At 35.5% G+C, this 22479-nt stretch overlaps 5 protein-coding genes across 5 annotated transcripts; 4 read left to right on the plus strand and 1 right to left on the minus strand.

The window, feature by feature from the left end:
• Window positions 1–410: 410 nt before the first annotated feature.
• On the plus strand, window positions 411–1034 carry LOC113740630 (kunitz trypsin inhibitor 5-like). Its single transcript, XM_027268174.1, has one exon. It carries the CDS (start codon window positions 411–413, stop codon window positions 1032–1034), a length of 624 nt encoding a protein of 207 aa, XP_027123975.1.
• Window positions 1035–2286: 1252 nt separating this feature from the next.
• Window positions 2287–2961, plus strand: LOC113742124 (kunitz trypsin inhibitor 5-like). The gene has a single exon (XM_027269840.2). The coding sequence runs from the start codon at window positions 2323–2325 to the stop codon at window positions 2959–2961; it is 639 nt and encodes a 212-aa protein (XP_027125641.2). The 5' UTR covers window positions 2287–2322.
• An 11871-nt stretch (window positions 2962–14832) lies between these two features.
• Window positions 14833–15456, plus strand: LOC113738857 (kunitz trypsin inhibitor 5-like). The gene has a single exon (XM_027266135.2). It carries the CDS (start codon window positions 14833–14835, stop codon window positions 15454–15456), a length of 624 nt encoding a protein of 207 aa, XP_027121936.2.
• A 2309-nt stretch (window positions 15457–17765) lies between these two features.
• Window positions 17766–18548, plus strand: LOC113741166 (kunitz trypsin inhibitor 5-like). Its single transcript, XM_027268647.2, has one exon. It carries the CDS (start codon window positions 17802–17804, stop codon window positions 18438–18440), a length of 639 nt encoding a protein of 212 aa, XP_027124448.2. The 5' UTR covers window positions 17766–17801; the 3' UTR covers window positions 18441–18548.
• A 2304-nt stretch (window positions 18549–20852) lies between these two features.
• On the minus strand, window positions 20853–21713 carry LOC113740632 (cytochrome P450 81Q32-like). Its single transcript, XM_027268176.1, has 3 exons — window positions 21633–21713; window positions 21194–21437; window positions 20853–21133 (listed from the first exon to the last, which is right to left on the minus strand). Exons 1-3 carry the CDS (start codon window positions 21711–21713, stop codon window positions 20853–20855), a joined length of 606 nt encoding a protein of 201 aa, XP_027123977.1.
• Window positions 21714–22479: the final 766 nt, after the last annotated feature.

Raw genomic sequence — 22479 nt, forward strand, 5'->3', positions numbered from 1 at the left:
CAGTGATATTGCTGCAACATTTAGGCAATGAAGATCTTACTCCTGAGTGCTGGCTGACCTAAAAGACTACAATCCATCCCTGATCAAGTTCAAACGGTAGCTAAAGCCCGCCTGTAGCTTTTAATTGGTTTTGAGTCTACCTGTTTGTTTATACAAACTTGATAGAATTAATCAGTTCAGAGCGATAAAATCAGTCAAAATCTATCCAATCAAAATGGAAATGTAACAAATGTATTCGGAAAATCAGTTTCAGGCAGCCCACACCTCCAGCGTTTTTATAGTACGTACATGACATCCTTAATGCATTTGGAGTGGCATCAGCTATTTAAGCAGAAGATTGTAGCCATTTTCTACATCCTCAAACACTGCAATCTTTTCTTGGTTGAGTGATAAGCTAAGAAGTACTAACAATGAAGATATCACTCATCTTCATGATTTCATTCCTTCCATTGTTCATTTCCATAGTCTCCTCCTTCTCTTCAGCTGCTGAACCCCAGCCGGTGCTCGATATAGCTGGAAATATGCTTCGAACTGACCTCTACTACTACATATTACCTGCCAAAGTCCGCGGCATGTTCAGAGGTGGAGGGCTTACATTATCGAGCATTGGCAATGACACTTGTCCGGTTGGCGTGTTTCAAGAATTGTCTGAGCAAAGAAATGGCATCCCCTTGACATTTTCGCCTTTGAAACCGAAAGATGGTGTTGTTCGTATATCGACAGATTTAAACATCGAATTTGCTTATCCAGAAACCTGTGGCGAATCTCCAGTTTGGAGGGTTGATAATTATGTTGATCCATCGGCTGATAGCATTGTATCCATCGGTGGAGTTGTTGGAAATCCTGGTCCTGCGACTTTAGGCAGCTGGTTCAAAATTCAAAAATTAGGCTATGACTACAAGCTTGTTTATTGCCCCACAGTCTGCAGCTATTGTGATGTTATTTGCAAAGATGTTGGCATATTGTACCAGAATGGGGAAAGACGTTTGTTTCTGATCGATTATCCACTCAGGGTCGTATTCAAGCAAGCATGAAAATCGTGAGATTCGAGATCAGTTGATTTTCTTGGATGTATTCTATGTAATGCTGGTAATAAGGAAATCTCCCTGGAAAATGGGGGAAAACCATGTAATAAGGAAGCATTCTAAGTGCTTTTTTCTTAAGTACTAGTTATATTTGTTAGTGTTACATATTGCATATCTCATGCGTTGTAACTCTTATTAACTATGTTACTTTTTAACGATAAATAAAGTAAGTGAAATATAATCTATATATTTTATTTCGCTTCAAATCATATGTTCCTTTATTTCTTTCTTTTTTCTTTTTTGGGGTGAAATATAATTTTTCCACAAAGTATAAATATTCAAAGAAAGAGTTCTGCTTCCCATAACACGTGCAGGATGATATATGCAGTAGTAGATACAAATAGAAGTACCATGTTATTTCTTTACACTATTTAATTCTGGTTGTTTTGCTATTTTTTTTCTTTTTTTGCACTTAAACAGTGGATTTTTACTTACCTTCTTGAACACCAGTTAGGGTAAATAATATCAATGTAGGAAAGATTAATTTTTTACATAATAGTTGCGAAAAGACTTAATTTACAACAAAAGGCTAGTAATGTCGTTTGAGAACGTAGCTTTTAGAATCAGGAATAAGAGATGAAGTTGACCTGCAGCACAAACTGTTGAGAGAGATTGAGATATTAAACATCAAACACTAAAATACGTAGTGGTCAAATTTAATTTAAAATTACTTAAGAAACAATAATGAAGCAATTCACAAATGTTGTGAAAATACCGACGTCTTGGGACGCGTTCCACAGCACTATTGGCTGAAGTACTAAGATTTGGACCAGTTTAAAAGATAGATTTGCATATTATTACTTAAATAATTACACAAGAATATTACTCCAGTTGACTTTAGGCCAGCGAAGATGTTAATCCTGAGTACGTATTTGTGGCTGACCTGAAGAAGTATAAGAAAATTGATCCTGAAGAAGTTAAAACAGTAGTTAAAGCCCGCCCGTAGCTTTGTATTGTTTCTGAATATACCTGTTTCTTTGACAAATTGGACAGAATTCATTAGCTTAAAGCAATAAAACGAGTTAAATTCCGTCCAATCAAAATTGGAATGGAAGAAACTGTGTTCGGAAAGTCAGTTTCAGGCAGCCCACAGCTCCATTGTCGTAGATACGGTACATGCAACCTGAATTTTTTTTTAGCAGGCAGTAGCTATATAAGCAGAAGGTAGGAGCCATTTTCTACATCATCAAACACTCAAATCATTACTTGTTAAGTGATAAGCTAAGAAGTGCCACTAATGATGAAGGCATCACTACTCTTTATCCTTTCATTCCTTGTCTTTTCCATTTCCACAAACTCCTCCTTCACTTCAGCTGCCGAAGCACCCGAGCCAGTGCTCGATGTAGCTGGAAAGATGCTGCGAACTGACCGCCAATACTACATATTACCAGCAGCCAATGTCTTTGGCAAATTCAGAGGTGGAGGTCTTACACTATCCGGCATTGGCAAGAACACTTGCCCAGCGGCTGTGTTTCAAGAAATGTCTGAGCAAAAAAATGGCATCCCCTTGTCATTTTTGCCTGTGAACCCGAAAAAAGGTGTGGTTCGAGTCTCCACAGATTTAAACATCAAATTTGCTTATCCACAAACCTGTGGCCAATCTCCAGTTTGGAGCATTGGTAATTATGTTTATCCATCCGGTGACAGCTTTGTCAACATCGGTGGAGTTGTTGGAAATCCTGGTCCTAAGACTTTAAGCAGCTGGTTCAAGATTGAAAAATTTGGCTATCAGGATTACAAGCTCGTTTATTGTCCCGCGGTATGCAGCTATTGTAAAGTTATTTGCAAAGATGTTGGCATAGAGTACCAGAATGGCAAAAGACGTTTGCATCTCACGACTGATTATCCACTCAGGGTCGTATTCAAGCAGGCATAAAGATGTGATTTTAGATGCATTACATACATACATACAGAAAACGCTGGTAATAAAGAAGCCTCCCTGGAAAAATGGGAAAAAACCATGTAATAAGGAAGCATTCAATTGCTTTTGTTGATGTATAAAATATGCAAGTAAACTATCTGAAGTTGCTTGCTCTTTCTTGTTTCGTAAGTTCATAATAAGGCAATAATTGTAACTACAGAAAATGTTCAAAATTATCACTAAACTATTTGAACATGATTTTGCTACCTATATTTGGTTTCCCACTCAATTCTTGTTTGATAATTTCTTGAGAAAAATTTTGTATTACTTGGGTGCCTTTTAGAAATTAAATATGTAGTGGGAAGTATTGAAGCAAAAAACAAAAAAAGAAAGAAAGAAAGAAAGAAACGGTTCGTAGGAAATCCAGTAACCATTCCACTGCGGCTAACACGAGTTAAAAAATGAAGATCACATTCCAACGCGTTATGGCCTCATGGGCCCATTCTTTATTCTTCATAAGGTTGACTGTATGGAATTAAGAAGGGATAATTTCAGAAACCTCCCTGAGGTTTCTAACAATTTCACTGACCTCTCTGGAGATATGAAAAATAACACTGATCTCATGTGGTAGAATAAGGGGCCTATTTGCTGACATCACTTAGCGTGAAATTACTGATGAACGCAAACACGTTATCTGAGATTAGAAACTATAATCTAAGAATTAAGTAATGATGGCACAATCAACTAATTAACAAAATTATCTGCTAACAACATAAATAGAATTGTGGAAGATATAAAATGGTGCGAATTTGCTATACCAATTAGTTTCATTTTGTGATTCATAGGACTTGGCATGACCACATTTCAATCGTACACAAGAAAGACTCGAGCAAAACAAAGGAAGCACAGTCGAAAGAAATAGAAAAGCAAATATGTTCTTAAGGATATTTTCCCCTGGTTTAAAAACTAAAGAGATGGTCTTATCATCAGAGTAATTTCGTGGAAGTGATTGAGAAAAGATGTAGAAGAAAGGCAAAAGTTGAAATTCTTTTTTGTACAAAATCACAAAAGGCAAAACCTAAATTTGTTAAAGAATCTCTACTATTTTCAGTTTAATATTTAAAAGTTATATAATCTTAGTTGAAAATCATGAAATTTTTTGAGACCATCATAACTACAATACACCTTGACTGATAATTGTTTGCAACTGATAATTCTTTTTACTAATACACCTTGACTGGAATGCATAAGGGGCATTTGTGGAACAAAATTTTCATTTCTCTCTTGGAAGTAATTTTTTAATCATACTTTTTCGTAGATGGACTGATTTTTATACCAAATCATAAACCTCAAGGAAGGTTAGTGTAATTTTTCAAATTTTAGAAGAGGTCGGTGGAATTGTTAGAAATCTCAGGGGAGGTTTCTAAATTATCCCTATTAAGAATGAAGGATTGCTAAGAAATTTTTGTCTCAAAACTGTAACACCCCGAAAAAAAAAAAAAAAATAAGGAGGTTGTGGGTAAAGAAGATACTAAAGTGTATTTTTTTGGGTTTGATTTAAAATCTTATTTTGTTTTAAAAGACTAGAAACCCTAAATGTTTAATCAGAAACCCTAGTTTACTTGGTTTTATTAAATGTCTCATATTTTAATAGAAACCCTAATTTTAATCACTGAAATTGCAAAACCTTCACGTTTTTCTTAAAAATACCCTATTATTTGGAAATTATTCATTATTTATTAAAGCCCTACTACTCAATCATTCCACAATAAGTGCAAATAAACCTAGAAAGTAGCGTTTCACGTTTGGTTTCAAGATTGGAGCAAAATTAGGGTTTTCGCGATTTTCCGCCGGATGAATTTTCGGTATAGAGTAAGGATTAAATTTGGAGATTAAAAGTGGCTTTTAAGTGAGAAATAATATGTGACTAGGAGCAATGATATAAGGTTAGTGAATGGGAAGTAAAAACCCTAGTACGTGAGTTTTTAAGAAAAACGGCGCGAACCGGCGGGTCCCACGCACTACCGATTGAACGCACCGCTTGACCACCATTTTTTTTCTTACCAAACAAATTTATTGAACTTGAGCAAAATATCTTCTCTCTTGGCAGCAAGCTTGACCGAATTTGAGGCTAGAAAATAACAAGAAAAAAAGAGAAAAAAAGAAAGGTGGTGGTGGCGACACTTGTCGCCACCTCAAGGCTTCTTGACCCAAGACCAAGACCATCCATTTAACTCCAAAATTCAGCAAGTTTCCTCCTCATTTTGTTGCTGCTGGCCGAGAGGAAGGAGAAGAAAAACACCAAAGGGAAAACACTCCATTTCTTCTTCAATCCAACAACTAAGTGAGAAATCAAACAAAACAAACCGATTAAACTTGTACTTGAGTGATTAGTTAGTGATTTGTGGTGAGTTTTTGAAAGAGAAAGCTTGGGCTACACTTAGTGAACTCTAGTCAAGGTAAGAAAGCTTATCTCTCCAAATTTTACTTTCAATCTTGTTAAATTAAGCTTAGCAACTTGATTTTGTGGTGGAATCATGGATGATTATCATGTTTTGGAAGTTTTTTCCTTTTTATTTGATGAACTAGGGTTTGGGGAAATTCTGCCCAATTTGATGTATGATGTATATATATTGCAATTGAGGTTTTATAAGGTGTTTTGGTAGTGATTGGAGTGAGAAATTAAGGAAAGTTCCACTAAAAACTAGAAATTCCAGAATCTGGAAAATTTCCCCAACATTCTGTCCGAATTTGTAACTGTATGTTAGAGGTCGATTTGGCCTTAGGTAAAAGAAGGAAAGTTGTAGAGAATGGTATTTTATAGGTGCCTACAAAATTTCAGCTCAATCGGAGCAACGTAGGTCATGAAAAGTCCAAAATACCCTTACTATTTTAAGTATTTCCCCAGCAGTCCATTTCATCAGTTAAGTCCAGTTTATCACGTTTTTTGACTAGGGTCCGTACTGATTTAGCTTTTTGCCAAAACATAAAAATTGTAGTATTCTAAATTAGCTTTCAAATGCCTTGAAGAACACCTGATTCGGACTTTTGTACTCTGAGTTATGTCCATTACAGTGTAACGCGGTTGTAAAGCCGACAAGTTAGATTTTGGTTTTGTAATTTGAGCATTCGACTAAGTTTCACTAGAAACTGGACTAAGTGACCTTCATGAACATTGTAGTCCTGTGTCTTAGCTTCGAAACGGCATAGGTTTCGCCTCAATCCGATAAGCGTAGCCTCGGATATGTTATTTCCGCATTCACACGTCGAATCTATCTTTTGCTAGATTGTATTTCTGCACTTCTTATCATTGTGATTCTTATTCTTATGATATTGTGAGCCTATGGAACGGCTCTTGACATGAATTGCTTATATGTGTAACTTTGGGTTGTGGCTGAGGAAAAATAATGAAGCCTAAATGGCTGGAAAATTAGGTAAACACAAAGGGCATGCTGCCCAAATTTACGCTCGAGAACTAGAAAACTATACTTGCAACTTGAGTAACGGTTAGAAGTGATTATCACTTGAACTATCGAGGACCTTTGCTACTTGTTTATCGAGGGTTATATGTTAGGACTTGGCCGAACTTGTACCCTTGAGAAATGAAATAATGATGGCTCGAAGTACGTTTTCCTTGTACTTTCGACTCGCATGACAATTTCAAGTATAAATGTTACAAAGTTTTATCATTCAAAAAGTGAGCAAGTATTTCACGAGTACTCTCCAAGTGAATTTCCATTTCTTGATTCTTATTGAACAAAACGTATAAGTTTCGAATTCTAGTCATGTTTCAAAGTTCTCAAACTGAGTTTTATCGCAGATTTGGACTCCGAATCCGGAGTATAACCTGAAAGTGACCAGTAAAGGCACTATATCTTTTGGTGAATGCTTTCAAATACTGAATTGAACTTGATACTTGTACTTGATACGTGACCAATATGATGACATGCCACATGCGTGAATTGTTAGGGCAAGAGTGTACTTTATCGCACTTGCCCTTACATGATATATACTTGTTTATTGTTGCAATTGACTTGACATACTTGTTTATGATGCGCGCACTTCCTGGAATTCTAGAAACCCTGTGGCGAGTTACTTAAGTCGAGCCGGCAAGGGCTTGGTCGATTGGGTAACGAACCCTGGGTCTCTTGTTTTGTCGAGTGGAGTGATATCTTCTCGACTAATCGGTATACTCGAGTATTACCACCCGTGTTTATTGAGGATTTTGGGCCCAGTAGGGGGTGTGAATGGTGGACGGAGAGTCGTGTAAGTGGTGCTCTACTGGATTGGTTTCTTTACTTGAAAGTTGACGGAGTGTCAGCTATTACGTGATCAAGCTCCTGATGATGAAATGGGAAGTTGGCTCCTGAGAGCCATCCGTATCCTTATGCTTTGGAATGATTATTGCTTATTGGATTATTATTGATTTTGAAAAACTTTTACACTCGCTCATTTTGAGATTTTTATTTGACGTGTTATTGCTCACGTTTATGAACTCTTCATGCTCGTTACTTTGCTATATCGAAAACTTGTACTTATAAATAATGGTCAATTTGCTATTTGGAACCTCACTGGGCTTTTAGCTCATACCACGCTATTTGTTTTCCTTACAGGAGGTACGAGCGAGGCATGAGACATGTAAAGACTAGCGTAATTTAGTTGTTTTGATTTTCGACTTTTGACTTGTACTCGCGCTATTCCTCGAATAGAATATTTTGTATTTGGATTGTATACGCCCTGAACCAGTTTGAGTATATTGAGGCTTTGTACCTTGATTTTCATCAATGTAAATTCTAAGCTTGAATTGCGACGCTATTTATGGTCCATGAATGTATGCACGTGATACGAGTGAGTGAGTCCTGGCGAGAGTTGGGCAGGCGGTCCGCCGAACCCTTTGGCTCGCCTTAGGGGGAGGTGGGGTCGTCACAAAAACGCAGTTATCCTTCACAAGTGAATTGCAAAGACATTGGCCTAGTTTTTTTTCGTAACGGCACATGGTCTAGTTTGTTTAGATTACACATTATTTCTTTATTTACACACATTGACTTGCTTGCATCATCAAATTATTTTTCAATCACCTTTTTATCTCACATACATCATGTCAAAAAAAAGCTACGGTATTTTTTCACAAAATTATTTCAAATAATCTATTATACAAACACATAAGAGAGTTTGGCTTCGAGTGATCATGATTTTTTCAAGGGTTAAATGCAGAAAACCCCCATGAACCTTTATAGTAGTTGCACAATACACCCCGAAATATGTATATAGGCACTTTGTACCCTAAGAAAACGACCGTTCACACATTTCACGGTGAAACAAAGCGTGTCGCTTGCACTTTCTATCCGTTGAATTTGCTGATAGAATTGCCCTCTTTCCAACGAATATAAATGTCTCCACCTACTATCACTTCTCATAATTTTTCCCCTTGTATTTCCTCTTCTTCACAGATGCACAATTACCTCACGAGAAATATTGCATGCAAGAAAATGTTTCAGGACCTTTGTTGCCATTCCTGAATTGCATAGTAAAGAGCACAGTTAGGAAGCCGGTCGCAATGATCGAGCTGTAGGTGTGTCATAGGTGAAGTCTTGTGGCCGCTGTTCAGCCATCCTTTTATTGCATCGCCTTCATATGTAAAACCATCAGCTGCTATGTGTGGATCCTTCATTACTTCCTACAAATTCAAACCCAGAACAAGCATATGAGCGAAAAGCAAAAAGGCTTAAAAGCTGACAGCCTTTTCTGTACACAAGACTTTGAAAACAAGAAATGATGCAATTATTCAGGCAAATATTGTGATTTCCTAACTAGGCCTCCCTAAGGCACTCTAATCACCAATCACTTGCTGCAGCACCACTACTCATGAATTGCAGGCCAAACTTCTGCCACTAGGTCTGGTTGATTGAGTCGCTTCTCCTCACAGTACCTTAATTCCAAAAAAGCCAACTGTTCCACTTGCTCAAGGGGCCAGTCACTGGCTGAATGGTGCAAAATAGTACTTGTATTCCCAACTTCCATGGCACACAGCACATCTCTACTTATACTGGAATGCGTATAACATGCTGCAGTTGCATTGTTAGACTCTATTCATACACCGAAATGGAACTGGAAATCAACTTTCGTTGGTAGACTTCCAAGTAGGAACAAATTTCACTTGTGCCCAGTGCCCCTTCGATTCGGGTTAGAAGCGAGGGAACGCATTCTGGATCTCGTGCCAAAGGGGCTTCTCGTGCTATCCCATGGTTCAGAAGATGGGCATAGCTTGGCAGATTCCCGGGGAACTTCAGGGCTTGCAGTCTCGTTCCCTGCAGCACAAGTCGAAAGAAGAATTCTAGAGTCAATATAACATGGAAGAAATGTGCATTGAAGAGAGACTAATAGAATCAGCATCGCCCACATGCCTCTCATGTTTGTGTTTGTCATTCTCTCCAGCTCCTAGCTCAATAAGTAGCGTCAGCTTTTGGTGTTGGAGCTGCGAAACCAGTGCAGCATCTCCATGGTCTAAGCCAGTTTGATTGGGACGAAGGGCTCTTTTGTCCGCTCAATTATTTTCTGAGAATAAAGTTGTCATTTGTGTGATAAAGCAAACGGTGTGTAAATATCCGTTACTTTTCAGTGGGACTTGGATACAAAGTGCCTATAAACATATTTCAGAATGTATTGTGCAACGGGTATGAAAGTTCCCGGAGTTTTCTGCATTTAACCCTTTTTTCACACACCTTTTACTTGGAGGGGCTACAACAAGTAATCTACTATCCAAACACCTTATTCTTTTCCGGTGCGGCAAGAGAGTTTGGCTCTGAGTGATCATGATCCTTTCAAGGTTGCATTCTCAAGAAGGCATGATGGATTGATCATTGAATGCAGAAAAACGGCATCTGCACCCAAGAGATGTTGTCACAATTTGATGCTTTGTGGTTTAGTTTTTGAGGTTTTTGAAGCATGATTTTGTTACTTTTACCTAGTTTTCTTGTCAAATAATATCTTGGGAAAATTTTTGTACCATTCGGCCATTTCTTATATTCTAAAAAAGTCGGTAGGAAATCCACTAACTATTCCATCTTAGCTTACAACAGTAAAAGGCATATATATTCGTTATCCTTCATAACGTTGACTTGCTACACAATTTGCTCTAGATATAATTATAACAAACCTTATTGGCTATTGCAACTTGCAAATGCGTACCCAATTATTTCTAATTTGGGGGAGGGAAAAATTTTAATATTTAAAAGTTTGTTTTATTTTCTGAGATTTAAATTTCTGCAATCAAGTGTAGGATGTCTGCTTAGGAAGCTAGATTCTGGTGATGAAATTAACGGTGATTAATATCATCTCGCTATGACAAAAATGCTTTTGTAAAATTGAAAAGCTAGTTAATTTGGAACTCAAAAGATAAAGTGGAATACTATTTGAAGAATTACATGACCTATAAATGCTCAAATTACATATCCTTTTCTTTTGGTTGACTTGACTCCTACCATGGGATATTTCGTCAAAAAGGTGGGAAAGGTAAACAATGCCTCTGGGGCCGTGTTGATCAATGGCACGGGTACAGTAGTGGTTGGGCCTGGTGGGCATTTAAAGGTATACCAGCGGGGATCTGTGGGATTTACTTTAATTGATAGCAAATAAAGTGGTAAGTTTAAGCAATTCACCAATTTACCATTTTATTTGTAAAACTTTTCATTTTTCAACAAAAACTTACCATTATTTGAATTAAGCTTACTAATTATAATTATTGTAACTTTCTTAAGTAAAATGGTAAATTTGTGAAATAAAGTAATAAATTTGGACACTTCACCAATTTACCATTTTATTTGTAAAACTTATCATTTTTCAACAAAAGCTTACATTTATTTGAATTAAACTTGCTAATTATAAAGTACTAAGTTTCATTGGAGAAGTAGTAATGTTCGGTATTTAAAGAGTAAATTTCATATCACACTTATAAGTTACCAAATTTTATTACCAAATTTACCATATTATCATCCGATGTTACTTTGAATATTGGTAACCTGAATGAATAGTTGTGCAATTGTCGTTAAAGATACCGATCTTGAATGTTGGGACCACTATTAACCAATTGTATGAGTATTTTAATTAAAATATTCACAAGTTATGGTAATGATCGTCACTGTAGCATTATCCTAGAAGCAAGGGCTATTGCTTATTATTAAATGAAGTATTTTCTATTACTAAGAAAGAAAGATCACTTAATGATACAATTCTCCTTGTTAAGGTGCAAAATACCCCTGTCAATAAGTCAAGGCGTAAAACAGTTATACTGGCATCAACATTTGGCGCTTTTTTAGGTGTGGTATGTCTAGGATACAAACTCCCTCCGCCCCCGCCCCATCCCCCGTCCCCCGCTCCCCCCGCCCTGTCCCCATCCCACCCCACCCAGCTTCCCCCCCGGGTGCTCCCGCAGGGCTAATAGAAATTTATTGTATAATTTTATTATGGTTAAGTTTTAGCAAATAATCAAGTACTAAAATATCAACACATCATCAAATTATTATTCATTGTAATTTTACAATTGAAACTTATAAAAACAATCGAACAAAAATTATTTGAATACAATCCAACATGATGAAATAAATATAACTAAAGTAGTCAAGTTTTCACTTTTGGCACAAATACAATCACTAATTCATTATTGTGCTTGTGCTTTTTTTAAGAAAAAAATGTTATTGTATTAAGTGTAATTAGGGATTTAGTATAAATGTATTAGTAAATTTAGTATAACCAATTAATAATTTGTATTAGTACACATATATAATTATTAGTATAATTAATAATATCAATTATATTATATATACTAATAGACATCATATAATACATATAACTAATAATATCATTATCATAAGTTTGTAACTAATTAAATTATATATTATATATATAATTATATACATATATATATTTTATATATTTATTTTTTTAAAACGGGTGGTGGAGCGGGGGTCCACTCCCCCGCCCCATTAGCCCCGCGGGGCGGGTGCCCGCGGTCACCTGTCCCCATTACCATCCCTAGGTATGTCTAGTCGGTTCTTTTAATGAGAGTATTCAAGGAATCCAATGAAATTGAGGGGGGATTTCTGAGCAAGGTACCAGGAATGCCCGCAAGATGCTAATGAATTGATAGTATAATTTCTTATTAATTAAGACTTCAACAGACATTAGCCTTGACATTAGTGTTCTGCCATAACCATTGGCTAAGTTTATATCCAGTCATGCAAAATTTCCAGGGTAAAAGTGGGAATGAATCATACATAGTGAATAACGAGTTTCTTGTTAAACATCTGACCCCCATTAAATCTTACTTATTTAACATGCCACCTTGTCATTGCATTATGCGTTCCTAAATATGTTCATTTAGATAATAAATAAATATTAGTATTTAGTTTTTGAATCTCCACTTAATGGGAAAACTATTTTTTTACTAGCTAGTTAATGATATTATTTTGTCGAAATCTCAAAGTTCTATCCGTCCAATATTTGTCTTGTAGGCCATTTTTTTTTTTTGAGGAATTTGTCTTGTAGGCTAGTGTGTCTAATTTGTTGTTGCTTGTTATCACTGACGTTGCATCATTAACTCATACAAACTTGCCCACTTGATAATGTCCAGTCATGTTATCTTGGGGATAAAAGTAACCCACTGGAGGTTATCCAAGACTCAACGGGTGAGCCAACCAGCTCTCCCAGTGGCAATTTCTTCGGGTAGAGTTGCAAATGAGTCAAGCCACTTGCTCGTGCTCATAATTCGGTATCAAAATTTGATTCGAGCTCGAATAACATTGAATTCGAGTTCGAGTTCGAGTTCGAGTTTAGAAAAAACTTAACTCGTTAGATCATGAGCCGCTTGATATTTTATATATGTATATATATTATTTTTTATTTTATTAGTAAAATTACATATATATATCACTAATATTTTATTATTTATTAAAGGAAAAATTGCCATGTTATTTATTTTTAAAAAATAAAATAATTATATTTTTTTTATTTTTGAAAGCTCGAGTAGACTGGAGTTTGAACGCTATTCGACTTGAATTTGAGGTTGAATTCGAGTTCAGCTTTACATTGAGAGTTTGTTGAGTTCAAACTTGGTAAAATTGAATCGAGACTCAATTTGATTTGGCTAAAATTCGACTTGAATCGATTTGTTGGCAACTCTACTTTAGTCAACTACAAGAAATGTGCAATTCGGATCTCAATAGAACTAAACAATAATTATGTTCTCACCAAAACTTGTAACGTCTGTCCATATTGATCATTTTGATTCTTCAGCTGTCGACACTATTCCTAAAATAGGTAGGAAGGGTAGAAGGAAAACCAGGTCCAATACCATATCACATTGACGGACCCAAATCAAATTTATTACAGAAGTTGGCTGAAGATTGACAAGATTTTGGGCTTTGATCCAGCGTTGTTAAATTCAGACTGGACTGACTAGTATGATCGGTCTGATTGTAAACCAGCTTTCAAAAAAGCTTTCTTTTTGAACTGATTTGTAGTACAAAATTATTTTGGTAAAAAATCAGTTAAAATCGTCAAAAATCGGTTAAACTAATGACCCAATTTGACTGATTGACCCGTTTCTCAAATTTTTCTTTCTTTTTTTTTTCCAAGCAAAATTTGATTTACCTAAATTTTAACACTTTTATTTATTAAGAGTAATAAGAAAACGCCATCCAGTTAGTGAAAATACCAAAACTACTCGCTTTCATGAATGATCTCTAAATCAATATGTTTTCATCCCTATCATCTTATTAGTTTAGTATCAGTGATTCCAGTTTGCATTAATTTGTTTTAATTTAGTTTTTCAAGTAGTTTTGGAGAATGGACATATTTTAGCTATGAATTTACATTTTTATACATAATTATTAGGTGTATATTTGATTGCAAAGTCTAATATTTTTGGCACATTTTTTATGATTAATAGAATATAACCAAGATCTTAATTTCAATATTTCTGAAACTTATAAAATAAAAAATAATTATGGCATCATGCTAATGTTGGCAAATTTTTTTGAGAAAGATTCGACCTATTTGAGCAGTTTATCCCTGACCCAATAGTTTAGCTGAATCGCTATCTGATCCGAGTTTAACAACATTGCTTTGATGTAAACTTGTTTAATGCCCTATAGTTTGCAGGCATCGTCACAACTAAAATAGAGATTGAGAAATGGCATTCTTTTTGTTTCGAAGATTAAATTCTAAGATTTATGTTTTTAATTTGAACACGTGTTTATTTCTTTTAGTAGACCAGTTTTTGCATTATTTACATCACTAAAAAATACAACGTGAAGTAGTTCCAACCGCACTGGCAAAAAGGTTAAGACTTTTGAAGCAGAAAACGAAGTGCACCAAGGATCAATTTCTTTGACTTGATGCAAAAGCACTCCACATGTTACAATTGGCCGAAGTACTAAGATTTGGACCAGCTTAAAAGATAAATTGGCATACTTCTTGTTCACAGTAATATTACTGCGACATTTAGGCAATGAAGATCTTACTCCTGAGTGCTGGCTGACCTAAAAGTCTGCAATCCATCCCTGATCAAGTTCAAACGGTAGCAAAAGCCCGCCTGTAGCTTTTAATTGGTTTTGAATCTACCTGTTTGTTTATACAAACTTGATAGAATTAATCAGTTCAGAGCGATCAAATCAGTCAAAATCTATCCAATCAAAATGGAAATGTAACAAATGTATTCGGAAAATCAATTTCAGGCTGCCCACACCCTCCAGTGTTTTTATAGTACATGACATACTTAACCCATTTGGACTGGCATCAGCTATTTAAGCAGAAGATTGTAGCCATTTTCCACATCCTCAAACACTGCAATCTTTTCTTGGTTGAGTGATAAGCTAAGAAGTACTAGCAATGAAGATATCTCTACTCTTCTTGATTTCATTCCTTCCATTTTGCATTTCCACAGTCTCCTCCTTCGCTTCAGCTGCTGAACCCGATCCAGTGCTCGATGTTGCTGGAAATGTGCTTCGAACTGACCTCTACTACTACATATTACCTGCCAATGTCCGCGGTAGGTTCAGAGGTGGAGGGCTTACATTATCGAGCATTGGCAATGACACTTGCCCAGTTGGCGTGTTTCAAGAATTGTCTGCGCAAAGAAATGGCATCCCCTTGACATTTTCGCCTGTGAAACCGAGAAATGGTGTTGTTCGTATCTCGACAGATTTAAACATCCAATTTGCTTATCCAGAAACCTGTGGCGAATCTCCAGTTTGGAGGGTTGATAATTATCTTGACCCATCGGCTGATAGTTTTGTATCCATCGGTGGAGTTGTTGGAAATCCTGGTCCTGCGACTTTAGGCAGCTGGTTCAAAATTCAAAAATTTGGTTATGACTACAAGCTTGTTTATTGTCCCACAGTCTGCAGCTATTGTGATGTTATTTGCAAAGATGTTGGCATATTGTACCAGAATGGGGAAAGACGTTTGTTTCTGATCGATTATCCACTCAGGGTCGTATTCAAGCAGGCATGAAAATCATGAGATTCGAGATCAGTTGATTTTCTTGGATGTATTCTATGTAATGCTGGTAATAAGGAAATCTCCCTGGAAAATGGGGGAAAACCATGTAATAAGGAAGAATTCTAAGTGCTTTTTTCTTAAGTACTAGTTTCGTAGCTTTTGTGTTAGTGTTACATATTGCATATCTCGTGCATAGTAACTCTTGGGGTTACTATCACTTTATCCCTTTAACATTCTGTGCCATTATCAATTTCTCCCATAACGTTATCTTTTAGTCACTTTACCTTCAAAACTAATGATTAAATTTAACGGACTTTGTTAATTAAAGTGAAAAGACATGTTTAACCCTTAAAGTTATTCTCACTTTACCCCCATAAACTATAGTCTCATTATCTACTTACCCCGTAGAATTGTTTTAGGCAATTTATCCCACCATTTAACCAATTTATTAAGTTAAAAAATTTTAGAAGAAAATATCCCCCTCTTTGTATAATAAAAATAATAAAAAATTTAGAGAGCTCTTCACCTTTTTAGCATCAAGAAAACAATCAAATGTATTAATCTCTTTCTTCTTGATAATTTTATGAATATTAATAAATAGAAAGATAGGGAGGGGGAAGAGGTAGGGGACAGAGAGACAGAGAGAGAGAGAGCTCAATTCTTTTTCTTTTTTAAAAAATATAGAATTAAATACTTTTATTATTTTAAAATTATTTCACTTTTCTATTTATTACCAAATTTCAATCCTAATCCCAATAATTTTAAAGTAATACGATAATATTAGACTGTTCTTTATTTTCTTTTTTTGTAAAATATAATTTTTTGTCTCCTTCTTTCCTATCTCTTTTTCTTTTTCTAGTATTAATAGGTGTGAAAAAGAAATTTGAGAAAAATTTTTTATTTTTATATTTTTGGATCTCTTAAAGTGAAAAAAAAGAAGGATAACCATTCCAACTTTTTTATTTTTAATTATATATAAAAAGGGTAAATATATTTAAAATTTTTTGACCACACTAGTTAGATTAACGATGAAGTAAAATATCTAGAAAATAATGTTAGAAATTAAAGCAATTATATCATTATAATTTAAAGGGATAAAGTAATAATAACAATGTAGTAATACTATTGAACAAAAGAATATTTTTGTCCAAAATTCTTAATATGTTGAGTTGGATTACTTATGACGGTGAACTAACTAAAAGATAATGTTAGGGAGTAAATTGATAATAGTGATATAGTTTAAGGGGGGTAAAGTGACAATAACCCTAACTCTTGTTAGCTATGTTACTTTTTAACGATAAATAAAGCGAGTGAAATATATTCTACATCTATGATTTCGCTTCAAATTTTTCCACAAAGTAAAAATATTCAAGGAAAGAGTTCTGCTTCCCATAACACGTGCAGGACAATATATGCAGTAGTAGATACAAATAGAAGTTCTCGATTTTATAGCAAAAGTACCATTTTATTTCTTCACACTATTTAATTCTTGTAGTTTTGATTTTTTTCTTTTTTTTTTCACTTAAAGAGTGAATTTTCACTTGCCTTCTTGAACTCTAGTTAGTGAATATAATATCAATGTAGGAAAGATTAATTTTTTAGACAAATGTTGTAAGAAGACTTGATTTACGACGAAAGCCTAGTAATGTCGTCTGAGAAGGTAGCATTCTATTTGAGCACTTCCATTTTAGAATCAGGAATAAAAGATGAAGTTAACCTGCAGCACAAACCGTTGAGATATTAAACATCAAACACTAAAATACGTAGTGGTCAAATTTAATTTAAAATTACTTAAGAAACAATAATGAAGCAATTCACAAATGTTGTGAAAATACCGACGTCTTGGGACGCGTTCCACAGCACTATTGGCTGAAGTACTAAGATTTGGACCAGTTTAAAAGATAGATTTGCATATTATTACTTAAATAATTACACAAGAATATTACTCCAGTTGACTTTAGGCCAGCGAAGATGTTAATCCTGAGTACGTATTTGTGGCTGACCTGAAGAAGTATAAGAAAATTGATCCTGAAGAAGTTAAAACAGTAGTTAAAGCCCGCCCGTAGCTTTGTATTGTTTCTGAATATACCTGTTTCTTTGACAAATTGGACAGAATTCATTAGCTTAAAGCAATAAAACGAGTTAAATTCCGTCCAATCAAAATTGGAATGGAAGAAACTGTGTTCGGAAAGTCAGTTTCAGGCAGCCCACAGCTCCATTGTCGTAGATACGGTACATGCAACCTGAATTTTTTTTTAGCAGGCAGTAGCTATATAAGCAGAAGGTAGGAGCCATTTTCTACATCATCAAACACTCAAATCATTACTTGTTAAGTGATAAGCTAAGAAGTGCCACTAATGATGAAGGCATCACTACTCTTTATCCTTTCATTCCTTGTCTTTTCCATTTCCACAAACTCCTCCTTCACTTCAGCTGCCGAAGCACCCGAGCCAGTGCTCGATGTAGCTGGAAAGATGCTGCGAACTGACCGCCAATACTACATATTACCAGCAGCCAATGTCTTTGGCAAATTCAGAGGTGGAGGTCTTACACTATCCGGCATTGGCAAGAACACTTGCCCAGCGGCTGTGTTTCAAGAAATGTCTGAGCAAAAAAATGGCATCCCCTTGTCATTTTTGCCTGTGAACCCGAAAAAAGGTGTGGTTCGAGTCTCCACAGATTTAAACATCAAATTTGCTTATCCACAAACCTGTGGCCAATCTCCAGTTTGGAGCATTGGTAATTATGTTTATCCATCCGGTGACAGCTTTGTCAACATCGGTGGAGTTGTTGGAAATCCTGGTCCTAAGACTTTAAGCAGCTGGTTCAAGATTGAAAAATTTGGCTATCAGGATTACAAGCTCGTTTATTGTCCCGCGGTATGCAGCTATTGTAAAGTTATTTGCAAAGATGTTGGCATAGAGTACCAGAATGGCAAAAGACGTTTGCATCTCACGACTGATTATCCACTCAGGGTCGTATTCAAGCAGGCATAAAGATGAGATTTTAGGTATAAAACGCTGGTAATAAAGAAGCCTCCCTGGAAAAATGGGAAAAACCATGTAATAAGGAAGCATTCAATTGCTTTTGTTGATGTATAAAATGTGCAAGTAAACTATCTGAAGTTGCTTGATCTTTCTTGTTTCGTAAGTTCATAATAAGGCAATAATTATAACTCCAAAAAATGTTCAAAATTATCACTAAACTATTTGAAATTTTTTTATTTTGGCCATTAAAGTTTATATTTGGCCGAAAGTGGCATTCAATTAATTGGAACATACATTTTGCAGCCGAAAAGTATATGTTTTTATTACTTTAGTGACTAAATATGAAAGTTATCACTATTGTAAGGTTCTTGAAACATGATTTTGCTACCTATATTTGGTTTCCTAGTCAATTCAATTTAAACTTCTTGTTTGATAATTTCTTGAGAAAAATTTTGTATTACTCGGGTGCCTTTTAGAAATTAAATATATAGTGGGATGCATTGAAGCAAAAAAAGAAAAGTTGGGTGGGAAACCCAGTAACTATCATCTTCTAACGGGTCATGGCCTCATGGGCCCATTCTTTATTCTTGGTAAGGTTGACTGTATGGAATCAAGAAGGGTTAATTTCAGAAACCTCTCATGAGATTTCTAACAATTTCACTGGCATCCCTTGAGGTATGAAAAATTACACTGATCTCCTTTAGTAGAATAAAAGACTCATTTACTGACATCACTTAGCTTGAAATTACTCATATACCCCAACACATTATCTTAGATTAGAAACTAAAATCTAAGAATTAAGTAATTATGGCACAAATCAACTAATGAACAGAATTATCTGCTAACGGCATAAATAGTATTGTGGAAGATATAAAATGCTGCGAATTTGCTCTACCAATTGGCTCAATTTTGTGATTGACAGGATTTGACATAACCAAATTTCAATCATATACAAGAAAGGCTCGAGCAAAACGAAAGAAGCACAGAGGAGAGAAATAGATAAACAAGTATGTTCTTAAGGATTTTTTCCCTTGGTTTAAAAACCTAAGACATGGTTTTTTCATTAGAGTAATTTTGTGGAAGTGGTTGAGAAAAGAGCTAGAAGAAAAGCAAAATTAGAAATTCTTTTCTATGCAAAATCACAAAAGGCAAGCCCTAAATCAGTTAAGCAATCTCTACTATTTTTAGTTTAATATTTAAAAATTATAATCTTAGTTAAAAACCATAAGAGAGTTTGGCTCCGAGTGATCATAATCCTTTCAAACACCCTTTTACTCCGAGTAACTACAAGTAATCTACTATCCAAACACCTTATTCTTTTCCGGAACGGCAAGAGAGTTTCGCTCTGAGTGATCATGATGCTTTCAAGGTTCCATTCAAGAAGGCATGATGGATTGATCATTGAATGCAGAAAACGGCATATGCACCCAAGAGATGTTGTCACACTTTGATGCTTTGTGGTTTAGTTTTTGAGGTTTTTGAAGCATGATTTTGTTACTTTTACCTGGTTTTCTTGTCAAATAATATCTTGGGAAAATTTTTGTACTATTTGGCTATTTCTTATTTAGAAATTAAAATGTAGTAGGAAGTATCAATTGAAGCTAAAAAAGTCGGTAGGAAATCCACTAACTATTCCATCTTAGCTTACAAGAGTAAAAGACCTATATATTCGTTATCCTTCGTAACGTTGACTTGCTACACAATTTGCTCTTGATAAAATTATAACAAACCTTATTGGCTATTGCAACTTGCAAATGCATACCCAATTATGTCTAATTTGGGGGAGGAAAAATTTTAATATTTAAAAGTTTGTTTTATTTTCTGAGGTTTATATTTCTGCAATCAAGTGTAGGATGTCTGCTTAGGAAGCTAGATTCTGGTGATGAAATTAACTGTGATTAATTAATATCATCTCGCTATGAAAAAAGTGCTTTTGCAAAATTGAAAAGCTAGTTAATTTGCAACTCAAAAAGATAAAGTGGAATACCATTTGAAGAATAACATGACCTATAAATGCTCAAGTTACGCATCCTTTTCTTTTGGTTGACTTGACTCCTAGCATGGGATATTTCGTGAAATTTTTTTTTTGTTTTCCCGGTACTTGTATGAATGAGGAATAAAGGAATGAAGGGCTTCTAAGAACTTTCTCTGTTTCAAAAAGCATTTATCCAACCCAATCCATACGCTGTTGTGGCAACTATAGCGATTGCCCAGTCTTTCAACTAAGAATTTTTTTTGGGGAGAATTGTAATTTTGCTCCCCAATCTATAGTGTAGGCGTGGAATTATCCCCAATTAATTTTGGTCCTCAATCTATTCAATTTTGCGCTAAAGTGGACAATTGGCGGAATCTCTTCAATTTCAATCGGAACTAAATCACGTAAGATCACGTGCCGGCACCTAAAACCCCTTTTTCAATTTTTTAATTTCTAAAATACGTTTTTTCTAGTGGCTTGGCTTTTGGCATGGACACTCTTGTCCCTTCAGCCAGATCAATCTCCTCCTCGCCAATTCTTTTCCAATCAAAACTCTGAATTAGAGATCCCAAGGCCAAACCCACCACCCGCTGTGCTAGGTCAGAACCAGGGCAAGATTTCCTTCCCATCCCAAATGGAACCAGCCTTGATGGCTGAACCTGCAAGCCTTCGAATCTTTCTGGCTTGAAGCTTGTTGGATCATCCCAAACGTTTGGGTCCCTGTGAACTGCTCATGCATTAACTAACAAAATTGTGCCTCACGAAATATTGTATCCCCCAATTTCACAGTCATCGGACAACTCATGTGGCACTAGCATTGGTGCTGCTGGGTACAACTGAAGTGTTTCTGAAATAATGTTATGAAGATAAGGAAGATTGGATAAATCATGTTCATCGACCAATCTTTCAGTCCCTACTTGAGCATCCAATTCAGTTTGAGCTTTCTCTAGCACCTTGGGATGGTTGAGCAAAAGAGACAAGGCCCATTTTATAGTCACCGATGAAGCGTCTGTTCCAACCGTAAGCATGACCTACCAACAATATATTAGGGGTTCAATTGAATGCTCATTCTAGTTCAATGGTGAAGAATGGCTAATAGGGAAAGAATATATTTACCAGTATAATCCCTTTGATGATTTGGTCAGTATAATCCCTTTAATTTTCAATTATTATCATCCGCTCTTCTCTCTTGGCTGCTTGCTTGCTTGCTTATGTAGTAGTGCTACTGCTGCTGCTGCTACTCCTATTGTTTGTGCAGGAGAGTTGAACTGGATCCGTCTCTGGCGTTGATTGTAGATTATCTCCATTACTAATGGAGGCAAGAACGAGACTTGGACTTGAAGGCCAAGCTGAGCTTCTTATTCATGTTGTGGGTTTTGGGGATTTGAAGGCGGTGGCCAACAAGAGGAGTAATTTGGATTGTGAGATTACCCCTTTCATGTCTTTGTTTAATAAGACAAAAGGCAAGAGAAAACTGAAAATATTAAAAAACGTGTTTTAGAAATTAAAAAATTAAAAAAGGGGTTTTAGGTGCCGGCAAGTGATCTCACGTGACTTAGTTCCGATTGAAATTGAAGAGATTCTATCAATTGTCCACTTTAGCGCAAAACTGAATAGATTGGGGACCAAAATTGATTTTCGAAATAGATTGGGGATAATTCCGCACATACACTATAGATTGGGGACCAAAATTACAATTCTCCCTTTTTTCTGGGATAATTTCAGAAACCTTCCTTGAGATTTCTGACAATTTTACTCAGCTCCACCCAATTTTAAAAAATTATACTGACCTTCATTGCTTTTACTATTTAAGTAACATTATAAACCCATTAGGCTAGAATTATACTTAAGTATCCTAAAATACCCTTATGCAATATCATAACATCAAAAGAAAGTGAAAGAAGATTTAGTGATCAATTTAACCAAAAAAAAAAAGTAACAAACACTTTTATCCAAATTTGCTATGCTTTCACGATAATTGTAAACCCAAAATCTCATCAACCGTTCAAGCAAACTCCAATTTAATTCCCAAATTCTATCAATTTTGGTATCACTAAAATTCCGAATTTTACC

The sequence above is a fragment of the Coffea arabica genome, chromosome 4e (genome assembly GCF_036785885.1).
Source record: "Coffea arabica cultivar ET-39 chromosome 4e, Coffea Arabica ET-39 HiFi, whole genome shotgun sequence".
NCBI lineage: Eukaryota > Viridiplantae > Streptophyta > Magnoliopsida > Gentianales > Rubiaceae > Coffea > Coffea arabica.